The 26,156-nt window shown below is 37.2% G+C and overlaps 3 protein-coding genes and 1 pseudogene across 3 annotated transcripts; 1 reads left to right on the top strand and 3 right to left on the bottom strand.

The window, feature by feature from the left end:
• Positions 1 to 8,914: 8,914 nt before the first annotated feature.
• On the bottom strand, positions 8,915 to 10,348 carry LOC101298817 (transcription factor MYB21-like). The gene is made up of 3 exons (XM_004305671.1): positions 10,216 to 10,348; positions 9,927 to 10,056; positions 8,915 to 9,803 (listed from the first exon to the last, which is right to left on the bottom strand). The coding sequence occupies exons 1-3, from the start codon at positions 10,346 to 10,348 to the stop codon at positions 8,915 to 8,917; spliced, it is 1,152 nt and encodes a 383-aa protein (XP_004305719.1).
• Positions 10,349 to 15,593: 5,245 nt separating this feature from the next.
• Positions 15,594 to 18,823, bottom strand: LOC101299112. The gene is made up of 5 exons (XM_004305672.1): positions 18,572 to 18,823; positions 18,236 to 18,478; positions 16,969 to 17,169; positions 16,728 to 16,841; positions 15,594 to 16,262 (listed from the first exon to the last, which is right to left on the bottom strand). Exons 1-5 carry the CDS (start codon positions 18,635 to 18,637, stop codon positions 15,594 to 15,596), a joined length of 1,293 nt encoding a protein of 430 aa, XP_004305720.1. The 5' UTR covers positions 18,638 to 18,823.
• Positions 18,824 to 19,718: 895 nt separating this feature from the next.
• LOC101299404 lies at positions 19,719 to 22,077 on the top strand (annotated as a pseudogene).
• Positions 22,078 to 22,902: 825 nt separating this feature from the next.
• LOC101299694 lies at positions 22,903 to 25,384 on the bottom strand. The gene is made up of 8 exons (XM_004305673.1): positions 24,984 to 25,384; positions 24,763 to 24,877; positions 24,459 to 24,524; positions 24,201 to 24,289; positions 24,030 to 24,117; positions 23,709 to 23,939; positions 23,484 to 23,585; positions 22,903 to 23,376 (listed from the first exon to the last, which is right to left on the bottom strand). The coding sequence occupies exons 1-8, from the start codon at positions 25,382 to 25,384 to the stop codon at positions 22,903 to 22,905; spliced, it is 1,566 nt and encodes a 521-aa protein (XP_004305721.1).
• Between the last annotated feature and the right edge of the window lie 772 nt (positions 25,385 to 26,156).

The following is a 26,156-nucleotide window of genomic DNA, read 5'->3' on the forward strand; positions in this document are numbered from 1 at the left end:
TTATGTAGGTGTAGTTGAGATAGATGTACGCCATGCTAAATGTCTCACTGATGTCACATATTTGGTATGTGGTTCGACGCAAAATTTGCTCTTTCCAAGCCACGAGAGTTGTAAGTTGTTGTTAATTCTTGCTTTCTTTGAAGTGTTTTTTTTTTTTCGCTTTTTAATATTGATGTCTTCCTCATGTTTTCATAGGAATGTTAATCTGGAAATTCTTACTGCACTGAGCTCTGTTGAAGCCATTAAAACTGCATCACTTCATACATATCTCAACACACTTTCCTGCTGTGGCCGAACTAACAGTAAAGTTTTTACTTTATAACATTTTAAAAAAATAAGACCAAGTTTTATTGGTTAAAACCATGAGTTCTATTTATATTTTCCCTTCATTTTGTTGTGATTCATGTGTGCTGTGTTATGGTAATGGGCTAGTTGTTATTAATTTGGTAAATAATGTGTTGTGGTAATGGGTTAGCTGTTGTGGTTAAATTGATACATATTGTGTTGATAAATACTGTGTTATGGTAATGTGGTAGCTTATGTTATGTGTGTTATGTTTTATTGAACTTTTTTGATAAATTGATAAAAACAGTTTGTATTTTCAGTATTTCTTTTTCGTGATGGATATGATCTTAGTGGTGAGCCTGATTTGAAACTGGAGCCAGTTTCGATTCATGTGGAGAGACATGAGTATAAATCTAACAGAACAATCATGCTTCTTGTTAATAAGAATGCAACACCACTAGATGATTCCCTTGAGGAAGAGTTTACTAATTGGTACTCCTTTTTTTTTTTTTTAAATTTTCTTAAATTTAACTACATCCTTTTCTATTACCTAACCAACTTATCTATAATTGTTTCATACTTTTATTTTGAAGGCCAAAGGTGATTTGCACAAGTCGTGTGGCGGGTAGAAAGAGCTATTGGTTATACTGTCTACTATGTAACGATTTTCAAAATGCTATTCAAGCTTTCTAAATGATGATCCAACGGTCTGCCCTTGCAGGGAATTGGGATGTAAAGATTCACCCTAGTTTTGAGTTAATTATTTTCAACATAGGTAGTATGACAAAAGTTGCATATGCGGCTCCATGCAGTTAAGCATTGTTGCAATATTTGGATACTTTGGTATGGTAGGTCAATCAAGACTCTAAAATGATTCAAACTATATCAGGTTGACGATTTTCTTTGATCTCTAAAAACCTTATAGATTTGGATAAGATCTGAGGTTAGAGTAATTCAACTTGGTAAGTAAAGGTTTTGAGCACTACTATATCCATGCTCTTTCTCTTATTAGTAGTGACATTCTAGCATATGAGTTAGAGCAACTTTAGCAGTCTATTTTAATTAGCTTTTAGCTATTTTATATAGCGTGTTTAGCTTTTTTTGACATTTTCGAAGCTCCAGCAGACTAGCCAAAGTTTAGCTATTATGACTTTTAGCTATCTCGCTAGCTAAATATAGAGAGCGAGATGACTCAGATGAGGCTAGCTATAATTTAATACATTTCTTGTCAGATATTTTACATGATATAAAAATATATTTAAACTATTTAATCTTTATTTGAAGAATAATGTTGATGTAATGCTAGCTAAAATAGAGAGCATTGATGCAACCGCATTTCTAAAGTGGCTAGCCAAAATTACATTTTAGTTAATTTGATTAAAATTTAAAGGAAAATTTTAAGAACAGTACATGAAAAATGGCCTATTCTTAATTTTGGTGTTTCAAGTTTCAAAACAATTATAATAGTACATGAACTTGTAATCTCAATCGAAAATATGTACATACCGTTACATTCTCTGTTATCTAACATGTTTTTCGTTAAACTTTGGGCAAATCCGTCACTCCTTAATTTAGCAGTAATAAATTATTAAAATCAATAATTAAATTAATAATTAATAAGGAGAGGCAAATAAGAAAGGAAAAAGTATTGTTGTCTCTCTTTTTCGTCCCCGTTCAATCCCAGCATACACAAAAATGGTGATCAAGGTAGGACTATAGGAGGAAGTTGGAAGATGATTTGATTTGGTAAGTTATGGAATAAAGGGTTTGAATATATATATCGATGGTTATTGAGTAAGAAAACTTAGAGCGAGAAGTGGGTATTAAGGAAACTTAGAGCGAGAAAGCTTTGTCCTAGTTTTACTTAGATTGGGACGAGCAACAAAGTTGTTTTTTTTTTTTGGATGAATATGAGTATTTCATTAAAACCAAACCCAGTAACTTACAAATACAACAAATAGTAAGTAAAGAAACCATGTAAGGAGAAAACAACAAAGTCTTTAAGAATATATGGTATGAGTTTACAAGATTAAAAAAGTACTTTTAATATATCATGCATGCATCACGCAATCCAATAATTGGACCGGCAAAATTAGACCGCTGGCAAAGTCGCTGGAAAGTTCGCCAGAAAATATGCATAAATGAAGAAAGTAGATGAATTAAAGTAGTTACATACCAATTAGGAGAGAAGCAGCTCTTGAAGATCGATCAAATTCATGAAGAAAAACTTCCAAAACTAGATTTGAATCGGATGAATTCTGTGAGAGGGGGGAAGGGGGGAGACTATGCCTTTCTTCTACATTCTCTTCTAGGCAGAAGTTGTATAAATGATGTGTTTACTTAGCCAACAGAATATTCCGTCGCCTAAGACAAAAGGCGTCGGCTCAAATATATTTGTTCTGCGTTGTGTCAGGCAATAATGCCATTTCTTAGTCAACAGAACAGTTTGTCGGCTAAGAAAGACAAATTCGTCGCCCAAGACTTATTACTTAGTCGACGGAACATGGTTCGTCGCGTAGGACGTCTAACTAAGCCGACGGAAAATAGTTCGCTTCCTAAGACCAGCCTTACTGATGGAAATATATCGTCGCCTAGGAAGATCTTAGTCGACGAAGTGTGTCGAAAGTCAATTTCCGTCGCCTAAGAGTTACTAAGCCGACGAAAGGTTACCGACAGAAAATATTCATCGCCTAGGATTTACTAAGCCGATGGAACTTAGACGACGAATGATGTTTCGTCGGATAGGATTATCTTAGTCAACGGAAGTCCTCGACAATCATTTTCCGTCGCCTAAATAGATCTTAGGCGACGGTTGTGGTGTCCTATATGACAGTTATGTTTCCGTCGACGAAGACGAACTTACCTGACGAAATTTTTTTAATTTCGTCGGCTAAGTTGATATTTCCTGTAGTGAGTATATAAATAGAAAAAAAACATAATATAAAGAAAGAGAGAATGGAGAAAACCCGAAACCCTCTTTTGAAAAATGAGAAATTACATAAAGTTAACGGTGTTATTAACGGCATGTGTTAAAAGTGTGTCGGCTTTTAAACGTCATGTACCATTTTGATTGTTTTGAAACATGAAACACTAAAATTGAGAGTGGACCGTTTGTCATGTACTGTTCTTAAAATTTTCCCGGTACCAAAATTTAACTTAAAAATGGCTAGCATTACTAAAGATGCTCTTACTTGGACAATCAAACAAGTTTAATGTTGAATCGATCAATTAATGGGACAAGTCTTTGTAGTTAAATCGCAGAAGTGAAGACTTGTTCTAACATGAAGAAGCCTTTGCCACCATTCACGCCACTGATCAGACTATATGCCTTTCAACTTTCATAACCAGCTGCAATCATGGAGGTTCAAGAAAAGCTAGAATTGCAAGTCCTACAGAAGTCCATAAACACTAGCAACTTTACTGTAGGCACACACTCATCTCCAATAGCTCTAAATCAACACCTTCTATCAAGTTTCATTTTCTTCTTTTCCAGGATTATTAACATGCCACAATTCAAGGTTGTTATGATGGGTGCCTTCATTCCACAATTCTCTATCCATTCCTTGCCAACTTGGTTTAATGTTTTAGATTGCACGTTTAGCAATGGGTGCCTTCCAAAGCTCGCATCCTGGGTCAAATGACTTGTACACAGTACCTTCCACCCCATTCACATCATTACCATTCTGTACGTGATTGAGCGTGGTCTCTACTTCCACGTGCCTCTCAAGTTTCAACCCGACTAGCCAGATTTTAGCCATATCTTCTCATATATATCCAATTCATATGTTTTGACGAGTTGATACTAATAATGATTATGAACACTAAATTTTGAACTCTATATTCATTCTATTTGTATCCCAAAACAGATGATCCTATCATTAGCATAGACGTCTTGAGTCTTGACGTACGTCTTCTTTCAAATCTATCCACAATAGCTGGGAATCACCTATGTTCTTTTGGGTTGTTCACAATTCTCAGCACCATTACTAGAGTACGTAGTAGAGTTAAGCTGGTAATGAAGTTCCCTGGTCACCATGCCAATTCATTACACTAGTTAATGTCCATTCCAATTTAATACACCCTAGTTAATGGAATAGAGCAGAAAACATTTCCATCACTAGCTAGGAATAAGAATAAAGCAGATATTACTAAGGTAAAATCGAAACTTAGACGACTAGCCAGGATGTAGAGAAAGAAATTGAAAACGCTTTTCATCCATATGCCTGTCCTTTTAGGAGTCTTTTCGAATTCGTTACACAATAGGTAAATCCGAACAACTTGTGGTACATACTGCAAAAGAACAAAAGCATTCAGAAACCTCCTTGTCCTCAAAGATCTCGAACCCTTCATTTTTGAGAAGAAACTGAAGAGCACTACCTGAAACAGATGACAAATATCTAATGGTGACAATCATGTGTCTCAAATTCTTTGTACTATTGCCAAAATTGTCAAAAAAAAATGGCTCCAGAGAAATGTGATTACCTGTGGGATGGGAAGAACAGCTAAAATGTCAACTACAATGATGTAAGATTGCAAAACCCTCTTTCTCACCTGTTAATGACCTTAACACTAGAGCTATGTCCTCCAACCTGTTGTGCAACTTGAGGTACTTGAAGTCTCTGTCGATGATCGGAATGTAAAAGAACAAAGGATCCAATGAGACAGCAAACACACATGAGATTACACATATCTTGTTCCACATTTGAAGGCATCGTCCTCGTGGATCAATTATCTTTTTATTCTTGGCCATTTTCTACCTGGTGGTTGATGTTCTCCATCTTGTCTTACGAACTTGATAGCCGGTGATGATTTACAAAGTCCTACGTATCTGACAAAAGAAAAATGCAGCATTCAACTGAGGATTGCGCTGCAATTTGGTACAAGCAGCTTAATCAAATGAAAGAGCTAGAACTAGTATGAAACCATTCATACGTAACAATGGAACTCGTGAAGTAAAAAATAAAATAAAATAATTAAAAAAAGTTAATTTTTCAGCCTTCTCTTCCAAGCTGAGAAGAGAAGTGGTTAATTTGACAGCTTAAACTACACATGTTACTGAGAGAAGACAAAGTAAGAAGCATTGGCATCGGGTGCTCTGATGTCAAGTCTTACTCTACTATTTTGTTCATTACAACCAATGCAATGTATTGTAAATGCAGCTGTTCGTTTCATTAACACCTTAAAAATGACCAGTTGGTGAAAAAATGACAAACCTCAACTTCAACAGGCAATTTGGTACTCCGACTGAAGCTTGATGGTTTGGATTGCATAAAACTCATTCGGAATTGTTAGCTGCTTTCATACTTACAGCATCAAAATAGGAAGCTTCTTATGTAGATTATGGACCTCATTTGGCTCATGAACACATAATAAGTGACATAATGTAAGTTGCAGCTCTTCAATTGTAAGATATTGCTGATAAAAGTGAATTTCTTGCGCATGACTCCACAATGCGTAACCATCATTGTCATTGTTAACAATTTAGCCATGATCAGAGTTTATATGGTTTCATGAGTGCATACAGGTTCTAGTTTTGGTTCTAGTTTGCTGTTTGAAAGGCTACAGAATATATGGTAATTTCAAACATACTCGCATAAAGTTGATCAGAAGGACAAATCATTAAACAAGGTAATACAATGCATGTCATTAGAGGTAATACGAAGCATTGCCATAACACATATTACATTAGATGGAGCCAGCATACTCACACAAGTGAAACAACAATAGGTTTTTAGCCTAGTTGACAAACACAAGATAATAACTAAGTTCCGAAAATCAGACTTGGTAGATCATAAGATAACTAACATCATGGATGGATAAGAAGGGTGGACAGTTATAATGTGACACATCTATATATTGAAATTCCTCTTGTACTCATCACTCATCAGTACCCTTTCCCTTTCTTTTTGGGCAGTGATCTAGAGACACGTGACAGATAGAGCATTCCATGTGAACAATATAATCTTTGTGTCCAGTCCCTTCACACAAAGAAGCCCAATCATATCCCTTTGGTAAAGTATCGTCAGGACCGTATTTTGGTTTATCAAATTCGATTTCCTCAGGAAGATCCTGTTCAGCCAATTCTGAGCACCCAGTAAAAGAAAAGGAAAAACAGAAGCTAGGTTAAAACATAGAAAAGTCGTAAACTCGTAATAATAATGAAATGAGAGAATATTGAGGAGCAAAGTCAAATCGAATGAGAAACACAGTTACACAGGCCATCATCAAAGTTAAGCGGCCTCCTTAGCAATCTAGAGGATCAATGAAGTCACACAGGTAAGGTATAGACTATAGAGGACATAATTAAACCCTTAACTCTGATTATAATCATACACACCAAAACCAGCAAACTTGATCGATGTTACTTTCCTATCCTTGAATTCATTAATTCCAATGCAATGTTGCAGACAATTGTATTGATTCTCTCATAGATCAGAAAGCACAAAAAATACAACAGAAGCCTGAACCTAAACTTGCAGATAATTCGATCAAGAGCACATATATATATATATATATATATATACCTTGCTTAAAACCCAACACCATCTTGTTCATCCGCTCTGCCCGAGAGAGCTTGACATCCTCGCGAGTTAGATGCATGCGGGATAATACATCATCTGGTATGCGGACTATTACAGCATCTCGTACGCGGTCTAATACATCATCTGGTTTCTCGGTGATATTCAGCTTCGGCTTCTTGGCTGGGTCCTGGGGCGCCGTTGGTGGTTTCAGCCTCTTGTGTGGGATAGAGTTCCATGCGAATGGGTCTGACGGTGCGGCAGCTGTGTACGGCAGCGAGGTCATGGCTGGCTTCATTTAGGGTTCGGCGTCTCCTTCGATTCGATTGTTATTTCGATCCAGGGACGACTCGCTTTTACATTATATTGATCAGGATTTCGGCCGGGTTTTCTTCTTCTTTGTTCCCTCTTTCCTTTTCCTTCATTCTTTTGGATAAGGCATTAATTAGTATCTTCCCCTGTTAGAAGTTTGATTGGCACCGTAAACTTGGGGCCGAACTCTCTGCTAGTTTCTTTCCCGGATAAAAGGCTTGCACAAAAGTTATTAGGACACAGTTTCTGTTTCTCATTTGTTTCTACTGACTTGGTATATAATATATTCCTCAGGAGACGAGTCTTCATCTAATGAGCCGATGATATTATTTCCGAAGCGGACATTCCGGCCTAGTACTATCAGGCGTACGAGGAACCATGGATTTTTTGCTCGGTATCTCTCTCTCTCTCTCTCTCTCTCTCTCTCTCTCACACACACACACACTTGCATACTTATACTACCATCTGATATATGATATTGTACTCTATGTTGAACGTAGACAGCTTTTATTGCAAAGTTTAGGTTTAGCTAGTTTTGTGATGGAATAAGTTGACTTTAGTTGGCTTAAGTGCTACCCATAGCCTCGATCAGAACGTTTTTCTGTGATGGCAATATTAATTAACATATTTACAGCCACGTAATTTCAATTCTCGGGATAGTAGATGCTTAAAGTTAGGCTTGTTCTTTTAGGCCTTTTTTGGCCTCGTTTGTAACCAAAAAAAAAGTTAGGCTTGTTCTGAACAAGTGGTCTGAACAATTTTGTCAACATTGGTCAACATTTTTCATGAATGACTAACATGCTAATCATATGAACAGCAAGGCAACCAAAGGTGGACAAAGAGTTATGGCTCGAAGAATAGCAAAGGGTTGAGCAAGAATTACAGCTTAGCATCTCTTTCCTCGACCTAGTCATCATTGATCCAATGAGGAAATCTAGTTTAGGAGCTCATGGTTATCTTCGGTGCCTGTAGTTGCTCATAGCCTCCCAGGCTTTTCCTATGTTATTTTTCAGAGATCGTTTTGGTACCTCAGTATTTCATAATGTTTGCGAGGTTTGTTTGGCTTTCTTTTTGCTTGGATAGCATATAGAGTCAACAGGTCCTGCAGAGTTGATTTTAGTTTTGTACCATCTACTATCCAATCCGCTCGCACTAGCAAAGACATAGGATGCGATATGTGATTATACGTAGTCTTTCACAACAAATTGACGCATTGTTCATCTCATCATTTCTTCTAATGAGAACCTTTCAGATGCTCTTTCAAAATCTTATTTTCTGTTTTTGTTTTCTTTTTTGGTCCACAGAGACGTAACAGAGAAATAAGACAATTATACTATTTCTGGATGTCAACGTGAATGACATGTATTAAGCAAGTGCAGATCGATTCAAACATTTTGCATATGTCATAGTAAGTTGACAATAGCTAGCAAACATAAGCAGGATCTGGATTTATTTGATTCTCATAAATAGTGAACAGCAGGAGTTCCTGAGTAGGCAAATAATAATGGATCAGTTGCTAGAGTAGAGTAAAAGTGATGTACAAATATAGATAGTACTTTGAGAGGAATACATCAGTATAACAAAACCAACATGTGAAAGAAAGTAGATATCTTTATGCATTCAGAAAGCATGACTCCTTCAAAGAGCCTCATCTAGCAACATTTAGGTTTAGTTATGGGAATGACAATACCTTATTTGAATCACAGAAATAAATATATGCATTGTTTGGTTTATAAACTTTAGTTCCAACCATATAATCAAGGTAACTAATTTGCATTTGTAGTGCCATGCCTGGCGAGCTAGCTTGCCATGCTTCCCAAGCTTGAAAGAACATTAGGGTTCGCGATGAATAATTGACTACTCGGTAGCGGTGGCGACAAGGATGAAGACGCAGATGATGAGAAAGCAGGCTGTGATAATATTGGCAATGATGATACGACGGGATCAACTATTTCCAATTGATTTGACGGAAGCTGCATATCGAAAGGATTATAAGAGCCATGATCACCAAATGGGCCGAAACATGATGATAATTTTGCAAGTGAGTCAAGTTTTTGTGGAGGATGGTCATCAGGTGGATCAAATGGTATTTCTCTGCAAGAATTACCATCAATGTTGATCTCACAAAACTGAGGCATTGTGGGTAAAACTGATAGATTCTCATGATCATCATAACCTGGTAGAGATGCCACACTTGGAACCATAAGCTCATTTCCAATACTAAAGTGTGGAGAAACTTCAATGCTGTTGAAAATATGAGCTTGTTGATTATTTGAATCAAATAGATGGGGTTGATAACCCAATGACCACGAGGAGTCATATGACGACGAATAGTTTGATGGTAACTGAATGGGGGCAGCAAAATGAAGACGGTTGGAACTGTAATTGGTGTAGTCTAACTTGAATATGCTATGATCACCATGGTAGAAAGTAGATGGTGGCAGTGGTGTGGGAATGGGAAGGTAAAGCTGTTCTTGTTGAAGACCCAAATTAGGGTTTGTGATTAGAGTAGTGAAGAAACTTTCCTGATCAGAACCAGCAGTACTAGAGTTAAGAAAATGAGAGAATGGTGAGGCAAAAGCAGGAATGACTTCATGGGGCAGAAGCTTCTTCTTTATGCTCGAGTTCCAAAAGTTCTTCACTTCATTATCTGTTCTTCCTGGTAGGTGCTTGGCTATCTGAGCCCATCTGGTCAAATATTATACGAGCAAAACATATTAGATAACAATGATCGTAAATCTGGTAAACTGATGAAGCTAATTATCAGACAAACACATTATATATATAGACGTACGTAAATATATTACATACCTGTTGCCTAAAATGCTATGGAGTTGAATGATGAGTGCAGCTTCTTGGGCAGAGAAACTCCCGCGTTTCAAGTCAGGTCTCAGATAATTTATCCATCTCAGTCTGCAGCTCTTTCCACATCTTTGGAGACCTGCATCAGTTATATTGAACCTCGCTCATTACAACCCACAATAAACAGAAATAAGATAAGTTTGAGTATAAAACAAATTATAATGGGTTCAATATCCCAAAAATTAATATAAATCTCAAACCAATTAAAATGACCATATTACATAGAATTATAGATTACCAGCAAGTTTTGGAACTGAGCTCCAGCAGCCATGGCCGTAATTCGTAATGTAGTTGATGAGCTTCTCATCTTCTTCCGGGGACCATAGCCCCCTCTTCACTTTCTGTTTGTTGCAGCATGAGTGATGTCCCATCTCTTTCAAAGCATGCACCCCAGTAGTGGCAGAACAAGATCAGCAATATTGGGATCTATATATAGTTGTGTATATGAATTTAAAAATGAAACACCACAAAGAGAGAGATAAAGCAAAGTAAAAAGCTCTCTAGCTAAACTATCACTCTCTAAGTATATATAGCTCTAAGAGAGCGAGCTTATACGTTATAATATATACGATTGTTTGAAACTGTGAAGGAAATGAGACAGAATTATTAGTTCTGAGAAAAAATGCATGACATATGGAAGAGCAAGTACAGATGAGGTGGTGAGATTAATGGAGGGGTGGCAGTACTGAGTGATATATATGGTGGCCCGATTAGGGTTTGTGGGAAAAGGCTAAAAACTGCAGCATCCTTCTGCGAGACTTGTATGGCTTATAATGGAACCCATAGCTAGCCCCAGCTCCCATTTCAGAGATATGGCCATATGGGGTTTGGTTGCACACGTGTTTCCCCATGCAGAGTGGCGGGTCCTCATTCTCCTTTCGACCTAAACATACGTACCCAGAAGAAAGAAAACTACCCATGCCAGAAGCTGATCGATGATCATAAACTATGACACTGTAACATTTGGTCTAAATGTCTAACAGTAGTGTACGTATATGGTGTTCAACTGTTCAAGGCTTAAACAAATAATCAAAATTTCTATAAGATGTTTGATGACTATGATCAAGTTGGATCCAATCATGAACAAGAAATTCATCATAGTATGATCGAGCAATTAGTGTGATTCCCCGGCTCTCTTTTCTTTGTGTCAATCACACCTTTATAACTCAACTATAAATTCTTCAATTATCAGCTCAAAGATGCATTCCTTTGTTCTTCTTTATGAACAAAAGGAAGATAGACGGGCGGGGCTCTTCGATTTGGAGAGGAGACAGCGGTGTCATTTCATCTGCAGGCAGAAGGATCCCGAACAAGCTGCTGGTGTTCGTAGTGCTTGACAGTCGTCTAAGGCCGTCGTCTAATATCCAATGCTTACTCAAACGAGAACCCTGCGCAAGAGAAAAATGACCCCAAACTATATATCATTACAAATACATATGTAATATTTGAGAACTAATTACAAAGTGACTTTAAACTCATAGCTGTGATGAAAATAATTTACAGTCCAAATGACCTTTTGTGGGAGTACAAATTTTCCTAAACTAGCTAGCTATCATTTTGATTATTAGTTTCTTTGTTCATCAAAAGTTATATCTCCATGTTGGATGCTTGGATCATCCAACATGCTTCGATCAACGTAGTTCTTACAATATTAATAAGAATATTTGATGTTAATAAGATTTGAACTCATAACATTTAAAATATTATTTAAACATTTCAAGTAATTAACATGCATGTCACAGCTTCTTAAGTCACCGGCTATAAAGAACAATACTTGTCGATAGTTCCATTTGTTTCAAGTTTCACCAACTTAATCGCATTCTTAATTTGCTTGATTCTCTTTTCTCTAGGTTGACACCATTAATTAACGGGAATTGGCATAAGATAAAAGGCTAGATGGTTTTTTTCGCGAGGAGAATCTTGCAGGGCCATGATGCCTCATTTTTAAGGCAATTCCGGGCTCCATTTTGTTAAGAGGCCGGAAACGATGAAAAAAGAAAGCACTTGGTAAAGAGTAGGCTAGCTTTTACATTCTGTTTTAACATTTACAGATGTAAACTACTACTTTGATTGTCTAAAACCTTTTCGTTTCTGTGTGGATCCCTAAACTACATTGCTGATTTGAGCAGTATTTATATTTAAATTGGTCCAAATCGTCTAATCCAAATCCTTGGGACGATTCTCTTTAATTAGCTAGTATTATATAACTTATACGCAATCAATTAATCACATTAGCTAGGTAAGAAGCCCACATGTTTTGCTTTTTGCTTCGAAGTTTATGAAAAAGTAAACCTTCATTTCACGAAATTGAGCACCTAATTGAATATATAGCTTGCTTGCCTGCTTCTGATTGAGAATATATAGGTAAAATGAATGCTTGTGCTGAAAGAAATAGGACCAAACTTATTGAGGAATTAAGTCATGAATATCGATCGACACGAAAGAATGACTAGGTCACTATTCGTTGTCCTTTACCATTCGATGATATTAATCGAGTCTGGTATAGGTCATTTTCGACTAGAATATTATTTTGACAATGAAACTCAATCATATATTTTGAATGGTAAAAGGTTTCACATTCGATCTTGGTTCTTGCATTGCTTCTGTGAACTTACATAAGCAACAAATTAACAATAGCCAAACTCAATCCTCGTGGAAGATCGATGTCGATGTCTTTTTAACCTAAACAGTAAACACACTAGCTCTCAGTATATGCCATATATGTTTCACTGTTTCAGCAATTTAGCATATATATCAACGTACAGAGATATGTAAAGTTCGTATTTCGTAGCAATTTAAGTTAGTTGAACCGGAAAATTGCAACGCAAGTGTTAACTCTGACCAAATAACCAGAAGATTCATCAGAAGTTGCTGCACAACATGAACGTTGGAAACATTCCCGTGCAGAACCTATGCGCCTCTCTATAGCTTGTAACTAAGAAGCAGCCACCATCTCTTTCCCGAATCATCATCACCCTGTACGTATGCAAATCCTACCAATCTTTCACAATATATAAAGCAGAAGGCACAAATTTATTTATCAGTTCGTATGAGCCCTAGAGATTATATGAAAGCATCTTCACTTTTGCGATCCTAAGATCCACCGTCGCAGAATCCACCATCGCCTTCCAAACTGGCAGAGTAGCAGTTATATATAGATATACGTATGTCTTCACTATGAGACATAATATATGTAGGTGCATGCGAAACATTGAAAACCCGTAAGTATGGCCAGGAAGGCAGCAAAATTTTGGGACTTTCAAGTTTCAACATCAAACATGCACAAAATTGGTATTCGAACTTCCATAATCAATCAAATATGGTAAAAGATTAGTGTATGAAACTAAGAGCTAGCTAACTACTTATATGTGATAGTCTTTGATCATATATATGAAATTTTTCAATAGCTGCAATTCGAGTCAACATTTGGTTTATATAGCTAGGCTGGAATTACATGTTAATAGCTCAAATTCGAATTCGAATGAACTCATCCCTACATACATTAATTATGGGAAATTCTATGGTACATACCCGTATGTGATACCTACATTTACAAATGTGACAACATATTTGTAGTCATTTGTAGTCAAAGTGGTAATATTGAGTCGTATTGTTTGAAATCTTGTCCTAATAATTGTAATTACAAAATGTACAACTATTTTACAACTTTTTGAACAAATTGTTCTCATAGTTGTAATTTTGTTTAGCTTCATGTAAATAGTGTAAATAAATTTGATAAATTTGTTCTTAATGTTGTAATTTAATTCATAACATTTTAATTTTTATTCAAGTACATGTAAAATAAAAGTAGGATATACATCCCAGTACTATAACTTGTCTCATTATATTATATTTGATACAAATTAAAACATGTAAAGGTTCGAACGGATCTTCTAAGAAAAAATTGATAATATTACGTACCTGATATATATGTTCACATGAATGATGGATGTAATGAAGGTCAAAACTTGCTGGCTTCGTAAAAAAATAAAAATAAAAATCTTATGACAAATATTTATCACATCACTAATCTGTTACTCCATCAAGTGTAAGAAAACAAAAACTACAACATCTACATAACCCCACACTGCTTTGCTTCTCTTCATGGCAAACCCCCCATCCCTTTCTTCTTTCCAATTCACAGATAGAAGCACACTACTCTTCTCTAATTCACAAGCAGATTCGATCCCATCCAAAATGACATCAACAAATTTCACAGCCTTTGGTAGCATCCTGATCTCTTACCTTTGTTAGGCACATCCTGATCTCTATTTCACGTGAACACGATCACAGCGCACTGTTTTAGGGCAAAGGTAGGCCATTCACAAACACATACAGTACACAGGCAGATCATCGAAGTCAAACCCTAACGGACCCAAGATACTGTCTAGAACTTCTGAAATTGTCTACTGCTTCTGAAGTTGACCCACGAACCACATCGATCGAAGTCTGATCGATCTGTGTCTAATTTCTTATCTGACGTCTCTTCGATAGTTCCATCATTCAATCCTTTCCACCCTTTTAAGAGTTGAAGATGGCTTCAGAATAGTGCAATGTGGTCTTTCAGCTAAACCAAATTATTGTTTGGGAAACAGATAACCATGCAATGCTTTTCACGAGTGAAAAAACATTAGAGAAAGAGGAGGGAGATAAAGGAAAAGAAAAAACCTAAAACAGAATATACAAAACTATATAATGTTCCATTCTCAGACCCAAAAAAATATAAAATGTTCAATTCGAAAAGAAAATAATGTTCTTTTGATCAAGACAACTACATATCTAATAGCATCATCGTGGATTATGAATATGAACTGCAGAAGGACCAAAATTTTTCAATTTAACTACCAAATTGTATGGTGAATTTTTTTCTTTTTCATGCTTTACCATTACATTATTGGTGATCCATATATGCTTATTCCATTTGGACTTGATGAGGATACCAAGATCTTCATTATTATCTATGTTCCTCAATTTTTCCAACATTATTGGAAAAGTAAGAATCTCTTGCAATTATCCACACTTTGAAGAGTAGGGTCTGTCAAAAGAGAAAATTGAAGAAAGGAAATCTCATCGAGGTTAAAGAGAAATGTGAAATCAACATGCATGCTTGTATGTACAGATTAATTTGTCTTTTGCTTGTGGGGTACTAAGTAAGCATTCTGGAGTCCTCGCGAAGCATCTTAAAATTGCTGTCTCAAACTTTGACATATTCCAACCAGGAAAAGACATCCCCAGATAAACAAAGTCCCCAGATTGGTAAGAACTCATTCATTCCTCATGCATGCTGTAAATAAAACTTTCATAATGTGGTAAAAGTACTGGTGAATCAATTTGAACCATTTCAGATCACAGACAAACTGATCTATGACACACCAACTCAGACTTGATGAAAGTTGCACATACTATTGAATTCCTTGATATCACTCTCACTCCCAAAAACCTATACTTGACTATATAACAAGTTAATAACCCAACTAATTCTTTCAGTAACCATTTTGATGCAAATCTCAGTAACTAGAAATTATAGACAACAAGCTGTTGGAATTATAGAAGAACTATGCAAACCTTCCCTAAATGAAGTGTGAAGGCATTTCTGAGTAGCTTCTGTTACTGTCATCAATATCTTGCTCTTTCAGCTCTTCCCTGTGATACCGGAGGGTATAGATCATTGCATAAATTAGCCGAAAAATCAGAACTGCCATTGATGCTCCTTGTATCCCCATTAGAAAGTGCTTTGCTATGGAACCGATACTCCTCCATGAAGTACCTCTGCATATTTTGACCATTGGAACTTCTCTTCTTCGCCTTAATTGATTCTGTGAGATTCATGTAGCTTGGTTTGCACATATTACTTTCTTCTACCTTGGAAGGATTGCTAGACACTGCAGTAGGAGATGCAGAAGTAAATGAAGTCGATGATGAGCTCCCGTCCTTAAGATAATCAGTACTTGGGGTAGAAGATGAACGAGTTTTCGGACTCATTGATTGAGAGGGCCTAGGAGAAATTCTGGTTGTGACAGTCTTCCTTTGCACTTTCACAGAATTCTGTGCTGAAGAAAATGGATAAAAGCCATCAATATCATCTCCACTTATCCTGGAATTATAAGGATTCGTCTCTGATGGCACAATTTGGACCTCTTCCATCAGCCTATTTTCCCATGGCTTGGTCGCCATCCAATTTTCTAACCAGTTCAATTCCGAATTGTTATCTCCTAGTCTTGGACTCTTAGCAACCTTTGCCGTCTTGTTAGTCCTGCTATATGGACTGGAACATGATCTTGGTTTCTGTAAAAACAAAATACTCAAGCTTCTCAAAATTGATTCAATAAAGCTTAGATGTTAATCATATCCAATCAATAAACTTCATAATGTGTGAGATAAAGCCTAGATGTCAGTCATATACTTGTAACGAAAACTTCACAATATTAGACAAACACAAGAACCCATTCCCAACAGCATTATTAATAAGTCAACAAAGTATGTTGAGGTAAATGATTCCTCACACGCAACCTCACCTTGCACGTAGAGAGCTAGGCAGACAAATAAAAGCAGCATCCCTATACTTACTCAAGCTATGGGGTTAGGAGGTTCCCCAACCAATGCTTCCTAGAACCAGACTTTGATACCCAGTCAGACACTCACTAGTCCCCTTAAGCTTAAGTTCTCAGGTGTACTTGTGAGCACATTCAGTTAAACCATGTTCTCATACCAAAAGAAAAGACATAAAAACAAAGAGGCCAAATTTCTTACCTGTTGAGAGAGGGAGTATGCAATTGCTCGATCCCTCTTTAGGTTTGCTTTTTGCCTCATTTGTAGCTTTGCTCTAATTTCACTCACTGTTCCTGGACTATCACACCATCCTTGCTGAAAAATGATGTAAACACAATAATAATACAAAAGATTAGTCTCCTTAAAATTTACTGATCGAATTGTCAAGAACTCAAGATAGTACACATAAACGAAGTTTAGAATGCAAGAGTTATGATAGTACCTCAGCCTGCTTAACAGGGTCATCAGCTTGGGACTGACGTTCATCAGCTTCTGAGGATCTCTGTGCTCGAACTCGAGCCTGAACTCGAACAAGGGCCTGCATGCACCTCAATGTAACAGCAGCTTGCTTCCTGACTCGCCTCCCACGAAATATAGCTTGAAGCCTTACTAAGGCTTTCAAGGCTCTCAAAGCCTGCCTAGCCTGCACTCATGGCATTAACGATTACCAAATGCAATTACAAAAATGAGAGAATGTACCCACAGAAAGAAAACAAATGAGAGAAGGTAGATTGAAAATTTTGGTATGTTCATGAAATAAATATAATTCATGCTGAATGCCCCTCAAACTCAAAGTTCATGTTGCCGCATTCATTGGATGGATGATAATCCAAATATGTAGATTGCCGATCCTGATTGGTTTTTCCTCTTCATTTTGAAGCTATGAGCCAGCCCATCGGTAAACTATAGCTTTGAAAATCCACAAATCTAGCATCTCAATTGAAGAAAAATTGCAAATCTAGCTTCAAATTTCTTTCCTTTAGAGGTATTCATTTCATGACCAGCATCTAAGATTAAATCACTCTAGTGCCTAAAAGTCTCCAAAACACACCCAGAAGATAAAAGGCTTAAATCTGTTAAACGTTGTCACAGAGGTTATCAAATTGAAGTTATTATCAGACGTAATGACTTCAGAAAACCTCAAGTCTTCTCATTTTAGCACCCAAACTAGTTTCATCAGTAGAGCCAAAAAGTCTATGTCTTGGCAATACCAAATTCGGAAACAAGAAGTTATCTTTAAAAGCAACTATGGAGATCAATCTAGACAGTCGAATACAATTCAAATTCAGAAATTTCTTTGAGGCTAAACAATAACAAGGACTTACGGTTATCTATATACAATATAACTAAATTAATTATAATATTCACTAGTACAGAAAGACTTAAAACCACTAAAATTTGTCCAAAGGAAATAGAAGTGAAAGCTATAATCACATGTAAAGAGCTTCAGAAAACCTTATGTCTTCTCTTTTAGCACATAAATAAGTAACTGTATAAGTATAAAGTTTGTATCTTGGCAAATGCCCACTTCGAAAATTCAAGCTTCCCTCAAAATCAAAGTGTAAAAATGTGCATTCAACTCTCATAGATCAATCTACACAGTTCTGAGCCGAAATTAACCAACTCCAAAAACAAGTACGCATGGTGAATTCTACAACATGTACCTAAATTCAGTACAGTTATAGAGCAATTCAAACAGAGCTACTTACCAAGAATCCCCGGAACACGGTTTGGATCCGAAGAGCAGCCCACTCTCGCCTAACTACCTTGAAATCTTTAGGCTGAGCTCGAAGCAGAGTAGCCATAGCAGCAGCCAACTCATGATCAATCACATTTGCAGAATCCAACGCCTCTGAACACGCCACATACTCCTTCTTCACACCACCGTTGCTCGATGTTCCAAACCCATCCGATGAACTCCTCCATAGCTTCCATTTCTTCTTGCTCTTCTCCTACCACAATCAAACAATAGAGTCAAAACAGAGCAAAACAGGGGAAAGAAAAACAGAGGAGGGTGAAATCACTGAAATGTATGAGTTACTTACTTGGTCAGTTAATGTGGGCTTTTTGGGATTGATGAGAGACTTGAGCCATTTTCCAGGAGTACCCATTTGGAGAAAAACAAACAAATCAAAACCTTGAGTGGGTTGTGAAAAAGTGTTTCCAGAGATTTTGTAGTACTCTGAAAACCCTGAAGCAGAGAGCCAAAAGAGAGAGGGTTAGTTGTGTCTGGGTTTTTTGGGATTGGGGTTTTTGAAGAATTTGGAGGACAGATCTCTGTGGGTTCGTGTTAAAGTATCGATCAAGGGGCCTCAGAAATCGATTATTTATGTGGGTAAAGGTTTTAATACTATTTTGAATTCGAAATTTGAAAAAAGTCAATTAAAGGTTGTAACGGATAGGTTTTGAAACAGGGTTTTAATACATGCCGCTCCCTTTCATGGAAACGACGACGTTTCGATGGAAGCTTCCGAAACGGGTTTAAGTGGGAATAGTGGGTCCCTGGGTCCCGTAGCAGGTCGGTTAAAGAGTCAATTGCACCGGGTCGGGTACGGGTATATAGGAACAAAAATGAAAGCTACATATTCGTTGTGTTTGTTTGGTACAGAAAATCAAGTGACTGCGTGACTTAATCAGCGAATCAGGCTTCAGAAAAGAAAAGGGTAATGTTCGTGCAAAAGGTACACTAACGCTCAAGTTATCGATAGCTTGAGTTGTAGCAAGTGTAGTAATAGATTGGTTTTTTTTACCTCAGAGGTTTGAATCTCTTGAGCATAGGTGAGCTCAAACGAATATTTGGACTAATGCGTATAGACGGTATAGTGGTGTCCTTAACCCGTAAGACATGCTTGAATCAATCGATGACTTTAGAACGTAACAACGTGGAAAAGTGTTTCCAATCAGCTCGGTACTGTTGGCCCTTCAAATGACACATGCACTTGGTATAGAGTATTGACAGTCATCATCTCAGGCCTCCCCCTCGGCCATATTGTGGAGGGACGAGGTGTTCTTTTTTGTTATTGGTTTTGTTTTCTTATAATTGTGAAGGGTTACATCAGAGATTAAAAAACTTGCAAAATACTCACTTTAAAATAAGTCTTTGGTTGTATGTCTCTTTGAAACCCTAGCTAGTAGGGTTTTACGAATAATAACAGAACAAGTCTGCTGCCATTGATATCTGCCTCCGCAAAGATGACGAAGTCGATTACAGAGAGGAAAGCAAATATTTCCGGGAAGCCGAAGCACTCTCTGGACGCGAACCGTGCAGATACGAATTCGAAGAACAAACAGCGACGTAATGCAGCCACCGTGCGCCGCCTCAAGATGTACAAGGTCATGCCAAAACGTGACAGCAAAGGAAACTTGATCAGCAACGAGTTCCAGTCCAAGGAGTTGCCAGACACTCGAATCCAACCCGATCGCCGCTGGTTCGGGAACACTAGGACTATTCACCAGAGTGAGCTTGATGACTTTCGTTATGCCTTCCAGAATCATACGTCTAATAGATACAATATTATTTTGAAGGAGAAGAAATTGCCCATGTCCCTTATTCCTAACCATAACAAGGTACGAGTCTGGCATTGTTTTATGAAAGCTGCTGGTTGTCATGGTAACTATTTCATGTCTGAGTTTTTTGTCCCCTGCGGTGTTCAGTTGTTCTAAGAACCATTTCATTTGATGAAGTTGTAATATGGTTGGTTATTTCTGATATGGATAAATTCAAGTTCTCATATAAAAATAATGGTCACTTTAATTTTTAATATGATCAGTGGTTCTTGACCTAATATGATTATTTTCTGCGTACTCTCTAGATGTGTTTGAGAAGAAGCGCGATGATGATGCTGCAGGGGGAGGTGAAGTGGATGGATAATTTAGGGACCTTGTTCGCCATCCATTGTTTGAGAAGGGACAAAGTATACGATTTGGGGTGAGCTTTACAAAGTGGTAGCCTCGTCAGATGTTGTTGTCCAGGTTTTGGATGTGAGGGATCCGCAAGGAAACAAGATGTTACCAATTAGAGAAGCATTTGAAAGAGCAATGCAAGCATAGACACTATTTTGTCTTGTTAAACAACTGTGATTTGGTTCCTGCTTGGGTAAAAAAAGGTTGGCTAAGAGTATTGTCTGCCGAGTTTCCAACTCTCGCATTTCACTCTAGCATCAACAAGTCATTTGGCAAGGGTTATCTTCTTTCAGTGTTGAGGCCATTTTCCAGATTAAGAAGTGCCAAGCGAGCAATTTCTGTGGGGTTTGTTGGGTATCCCAATGTCGGAAAGTCATCTGTTATCAACACATTGCGAACAAAAAATGTTTGCAAGGTTGCACCTATTCCAGGGGAAACTAAAGTGTGGCAATATATAACACTCACAAAGAGGATCTTCTTGTAAACTTGATATGGACATATCATTGAAGTTCTTAAGGTAAATAGCAACTTGCCATTTACTAGCAGAATAAGTAATGGGAAATCATATAATTGGAATTCCGGATTAACTTATACACAATGTATCAAATGCATAAGTTAGGGATCTGAATTGTATAGTGATTGATCTAATTGGACTCTAATTGAGTTAATTGATTGAGGTGATTGATCAATGATATAAATGATATACAAATTAAGGATATATGTGATTCTATTACTAATTAGTTTCCTTTATGGGAGGAGCCTAAGCCTTAGTTGAATCTTATATAAACCTGGTCCCTACACACACTCGATTCACCAGTTGCTAAAGTCTAGTCCCATACAGATATTGAATAGAGTGTTGTGTAGAAGATCAGAGTTTGAAATATCAATGGCCTCTAGTTCAGGTTTGTTGAATTCCCTTAAGAACTCTAGTTAGTATATTTGCTTCGTTGTGTTATGTTTTGCTTGATTCTATTGTATCTATTTATCTTGTGTGTTGAGTTCCTTGTAATCAATGGATCAAGGCTAACACTTCTTATTTCTTAATTGACTGCCCCGGAGTTGTTTATCACACCAATGTCGATTCTGAAACAGATATTGTACTGAAGGGCGTGGTACGTGTTAAAAACTTGCAGGATGCTTCGGAACACATAGCAGAAGTTCTGAAACGAGTTAAGAAAGAGCATTTGCAAAGAGCATATCAGATACAGGACCGGGAGGATGACAATGACTTTTTAGTTCAGCTATGCAAATCATCCGGGAAGCTTTTGAAGGGTGGCGAACCTGACCTGACCTGATGACAGCGGCAAAGATGATACTCCATGATTGCCAGAGGTGTAAGATACCACTTTTTGTGCCTCCTCCACAAAGAATATTGCCATCAGAGAATCATGCAGATACAGTAATATATATATATATATAATGGTCCAGTACTCCTGCGTCAACGTTTAGTGCCAATGCAACTGTTATCTCATTCCAGAAGAAAATGAGTGTCCCGGTTGAAAGGAATCCATATTGAGAATGAGTTAAAGGGATCTAAACATCTGAGAAGTCTGCAGTTTCAGATAGCGAGACATCTGTGAAGGCTGAGGACTTGGAGGATGACATGTCTGATCATTCGTCTGATACAGAAGATGAGACGTCCTCTTGAGTAGATTTCCTTGGCGGATGACAAAAATTAGCTTACAACAACTGTCGATGCTCTAAAAGAACCCTACTGTAAGATAGTTTCTTTTTGTGTTCCACAATGTTATAAACTTATGATTGCATTTGTTTTTTCAACCAATGAATCCTAAGAGTCATGTTAAAACTTACGAAGAGTGCTGCATTATTTGTTAACAAATAAGAAGTCTTTTGTTGCATTTTGTAACAGATCTGAGAATAAATTTCATGTTGTCGTCGAATGGTTAAGGACATGAAAGTAGGAATGTTTATTTTTCTAGCTTTAGCACAAGAGTCTCTGTATATAGAATATATATACATACATATACAGTGGAACAAAAACTGAAACTTTTCTTATCTTCTTTTCCTTCATTCTAACATATATAATTGAAGATAAGAAGGAAGATAAGCAAATTAAGTCCAAAAATTTCCGACAATGGATGTTTATCATTGATGCTTGATTAATGTGTGAAATATTGATGTATCTTTGGTTTTGAAAAATTGTCAAATTCTAGAGATTAGAGAGGGACATAGGAATTGAACAAATGCAGAGGGTCTTATATATACTCTTATTTGAATTAAGAATATAATACAAAAACTTGCATGGAAAGAGACTTTTGAAATGTATCTCTTCCAATGGTTATAAAAATGAATGATACAAAGAAAAAGGTCAGCTGGCCCTGAAAAAGGTTTATAAAAAATAGTGGAAAAGGTGCAGTGATTAGGTAGATGACCTCTTCTAGGTCAAGAAAGAACCAAATAGGAAGTCATTCTAGGCAAGTCAGTCCCTTTAAACCTTAGTACCCTTGTGAAGTTAAGAACAATGGGGTTTAGTTGCTGACAGATCTAGTGGGGAGTTGGCAGGACTTAAATTATTTAATCTTCTTGGGCTAGGAAGTCCCATATATGCAAGTCTAGGTGATAAGTGGAAGTTGGGACTAGGTCTTGGTGAAGGCACTGGGGTATTATTGATTGCAGGGCGTTCTACTTTGATTCTAGGTGACAGATTTACTTGCTCAAGTGCTTGAAATTGGAGCTGTGCGGGGTAGTCTCTCACACATCCAATTCGAGGACCAGCTCCTGTAGTCCATTTACAAGGCAATCCCCTTCCTAAGTCAAACTGTGGTTCTTCTACAATGTCCTGATTGTGATCACTTTCTATGGCAGTGCCAATGGCATGCTCATTTTCATTAGTACTCGGGTCAATGTTCGCTGATGGGATATCCTCAAGGGTGTTCATATCTTTATTGGTAGATGGAGGTGGAATATCATCATCTATTGGATATTTCTGCACAGAAAAATGATTGCAGATAGACTTAGTGACTATCACATAGAAAATAAGTTCCATTATTCCATTATCAAGCTTTGGCATTAGGAAAGATTTTGAATAATTACTTTGACATTTGTCAAGTCCACCTGTTGCTCCTCTAAGAAGCTGATAAACTCCAAAAAGTGTTCTTCTGTCGGCCGATAATGACCACTGTAGCACCAAACAGCCTGCATAATATGAAGATTACAAGCTCAAATATTAGTAGGCCGGTGAGAAAAGAAGTTATATGTCGAGAAATGTAACGTCCATTTGGCCATGGACTATGTCTGAAAAATAAGAAGCATATGTACCTCAAGAACCCCATCAGAAGCAACTAATCTCCCTGCTGCAATGGTGGCACCTCCGGATAGAAAACTAGAGTGCTGGAAGTAGCCTTTCTTCTTCTCCGCGACATACATAATCCTCGATGCACTGAGAACAAAGATCCATTTGGACCCCTCAGTAGTAGTCACAAGGTTCCCACTTTGTCTGTATACAAGCTTCCCACTGGTCACAATCACTTCATATGTTTCCCTCTCATTCTGTAATAGCAATGTAAGATATCATCTACCACACATCAAACACAGTACAGTTTTAAGATCCATTCTCAATGTGTATAAATTAGTACGCACCGGTCCAAGGTACTTGATGCATTGGCGTTGTAGAACCGTTCTTGGACACTTTTCAAGATTTTCTTCTTTCCCATCTCCAACATCCAACCTACAGCAATTTCAGGTGCATAATCAGAAAGGTAACAAAAGATAAGCCATAACATTATGATACAGATTTAGTGAAAACTGTACCAGTAGAAGAAAGGTTGAGAGCTCGCGCTATTAAACCAGACATCATAATACAAGTGCAGATTGTGTCCATATCGATGTCGTGGATCAATCTGTTTGTCATAAGAATGAGATTTAAGTTAAATTATCAAGCTAGTGAACCAAATGTTCATACAAGTCAATTTCATATTGGGTTTGTGATAAAGTATAGTATAAACCAGTCTCAAAATGCATTTGACACATAACGTAATAATGGGATAAATGTTCTTAATAGGAGCTTACAGCCTCAAGCCAATGTCTTAGTGCTAATTTCTGAGCCTTCTCATCCTTGGACAAACCCTTCCCAACCTACAATCACATATTCAACTTATTCAACACTTAATGACTAGAAAATACTTACAAGAATTTATAAACTTTGATTTAGTCAATCATTTTGGTCATGGTCAAAGCACAGTAAAGTAGATTTCTAAATGTAAAATGTCTCAAAGAGGACTGATTGGGTCCAAAGTTGAACTGAATGGTATTAAAACATTATCATGTCAAAGCCAAGTAACTTTTAACTGCAAGATATAGAAATTAAGATCACCTTGGCAGCTCTAGTCTTTGCTCTTGCCCATCTGGAAACTGCAGTTTCTGATTTAACAGATTCAAAGAATGACACTGAGCTACGCCTAAGTGCAGCAAAGTCTAATGCCTTCCACCTACAACAATTATAAGAAAATGCATGATCAGCATAAGCATATAAGTGATATAACTACATGACTGAACTTAACAAGAACCAGAATAGGAAATGATAACAGAACAAACCATAGCTCCTCAACAACCACAGCACAATCTGCAAGGTTTCGTCTAGTTCGGTAACTCTTGTAAAATTTCTGCAGCTTGATTGCAGCTTCATCAAGCTCACGTGGGGTCTGTGGAGAACCACAACCTTCTACCTTGTGTAGCAAAGTTGAAGTATCAAGCTTTAGTTGTCCTGCTTTCCTTTTCTTGTAGCTTACAGATTCTTCTAAAACCAGTTCAACTACTCCATTGGATCTGGTGGTGTTGCTTGAATCGGTTTTCCTATCAAAGCTTACTGTTCTTGAAATCTCCTTCTTTCTCTTGATAGATGTCAGCGTCACCATTTCAAAAATTTCTGTCAAACCAAAATGAATGTGCCTCAGAAATATGTACACAAAAGCCGAATTCAAGGTAGTGTATCCCATTATCTGCATTAAGATAGTCTTAATGCTTTCTCCATGATACAAACTCAAACTAAATATTGCATTAACATAAACCCTGATCAAGCTTCAATCTTAACCAAAAATATTTGTATGTCTGTGAAAGCATGCATCTAGAAACAAACAGCTAGTTAAGTGAAAGAGTTTAAGATGAAGACTGCTTACCTGTTATGAAAACTGATCGATGTCTCCTAATCTGAAGCAATGAGTCGGTTGTAGTAGTACCTCTAAATGAATCAGATTCTCTCCCTTAAATATACCACACAATCCTGTAAAACAACAATGAAAATTTCAACATCGGAGTTGACTAGTTGGTAGTTGGTACCTTCTAACACGTGTTCAGATTTTAGACTAAGATTGCAGAAACTAGAAGTGCATGGCAAGCTAGCCTGGAAAACTATTTTTTTCCCATTAAACAGGGTTTTCTACATGGAAAAACGAAAGCTGGGTTTGATTCGACAACCCCACGAGGAGAGGAGAGGTTTGATTCTTGCACCACTTGAAGGCTTCAAAGTTTCATGTATTCTTGTACGTAGTTTACGTGTATAAAAAGTACGTAAATTATCATATAATGCAGAGGTGGTCAAACATAATATATATTACAACATTAAGCTCAATCGAAAATTCTAGTAATACTTTTCAAGAGAAGAAAGTGTTCAATGGTTTCCAGTAGAGAGATGTACAGATAGAGATAGATGGAGACAGAGACAATGTCAAAGGCTATGAGTCATGACACAGGGTTCAAATCCCAAGTCTT

Source organism: Fragaria vesca, linkage group LG6 (assembly GCF_000184155.1).
Source record: "Fragaria vesca subsp. vesca linkage group LG6, FraVesHawaii_1.0, whole genome shotgun sequence".
In the NCBI taxonomy this organism is placed as follows: domain Eukaryota; kingdom Viridiplantae; phylum Streptophyta; class Magnoliopsida; order Rosales; family Rosaceae; genus Fragaria; species Fragaria vesca.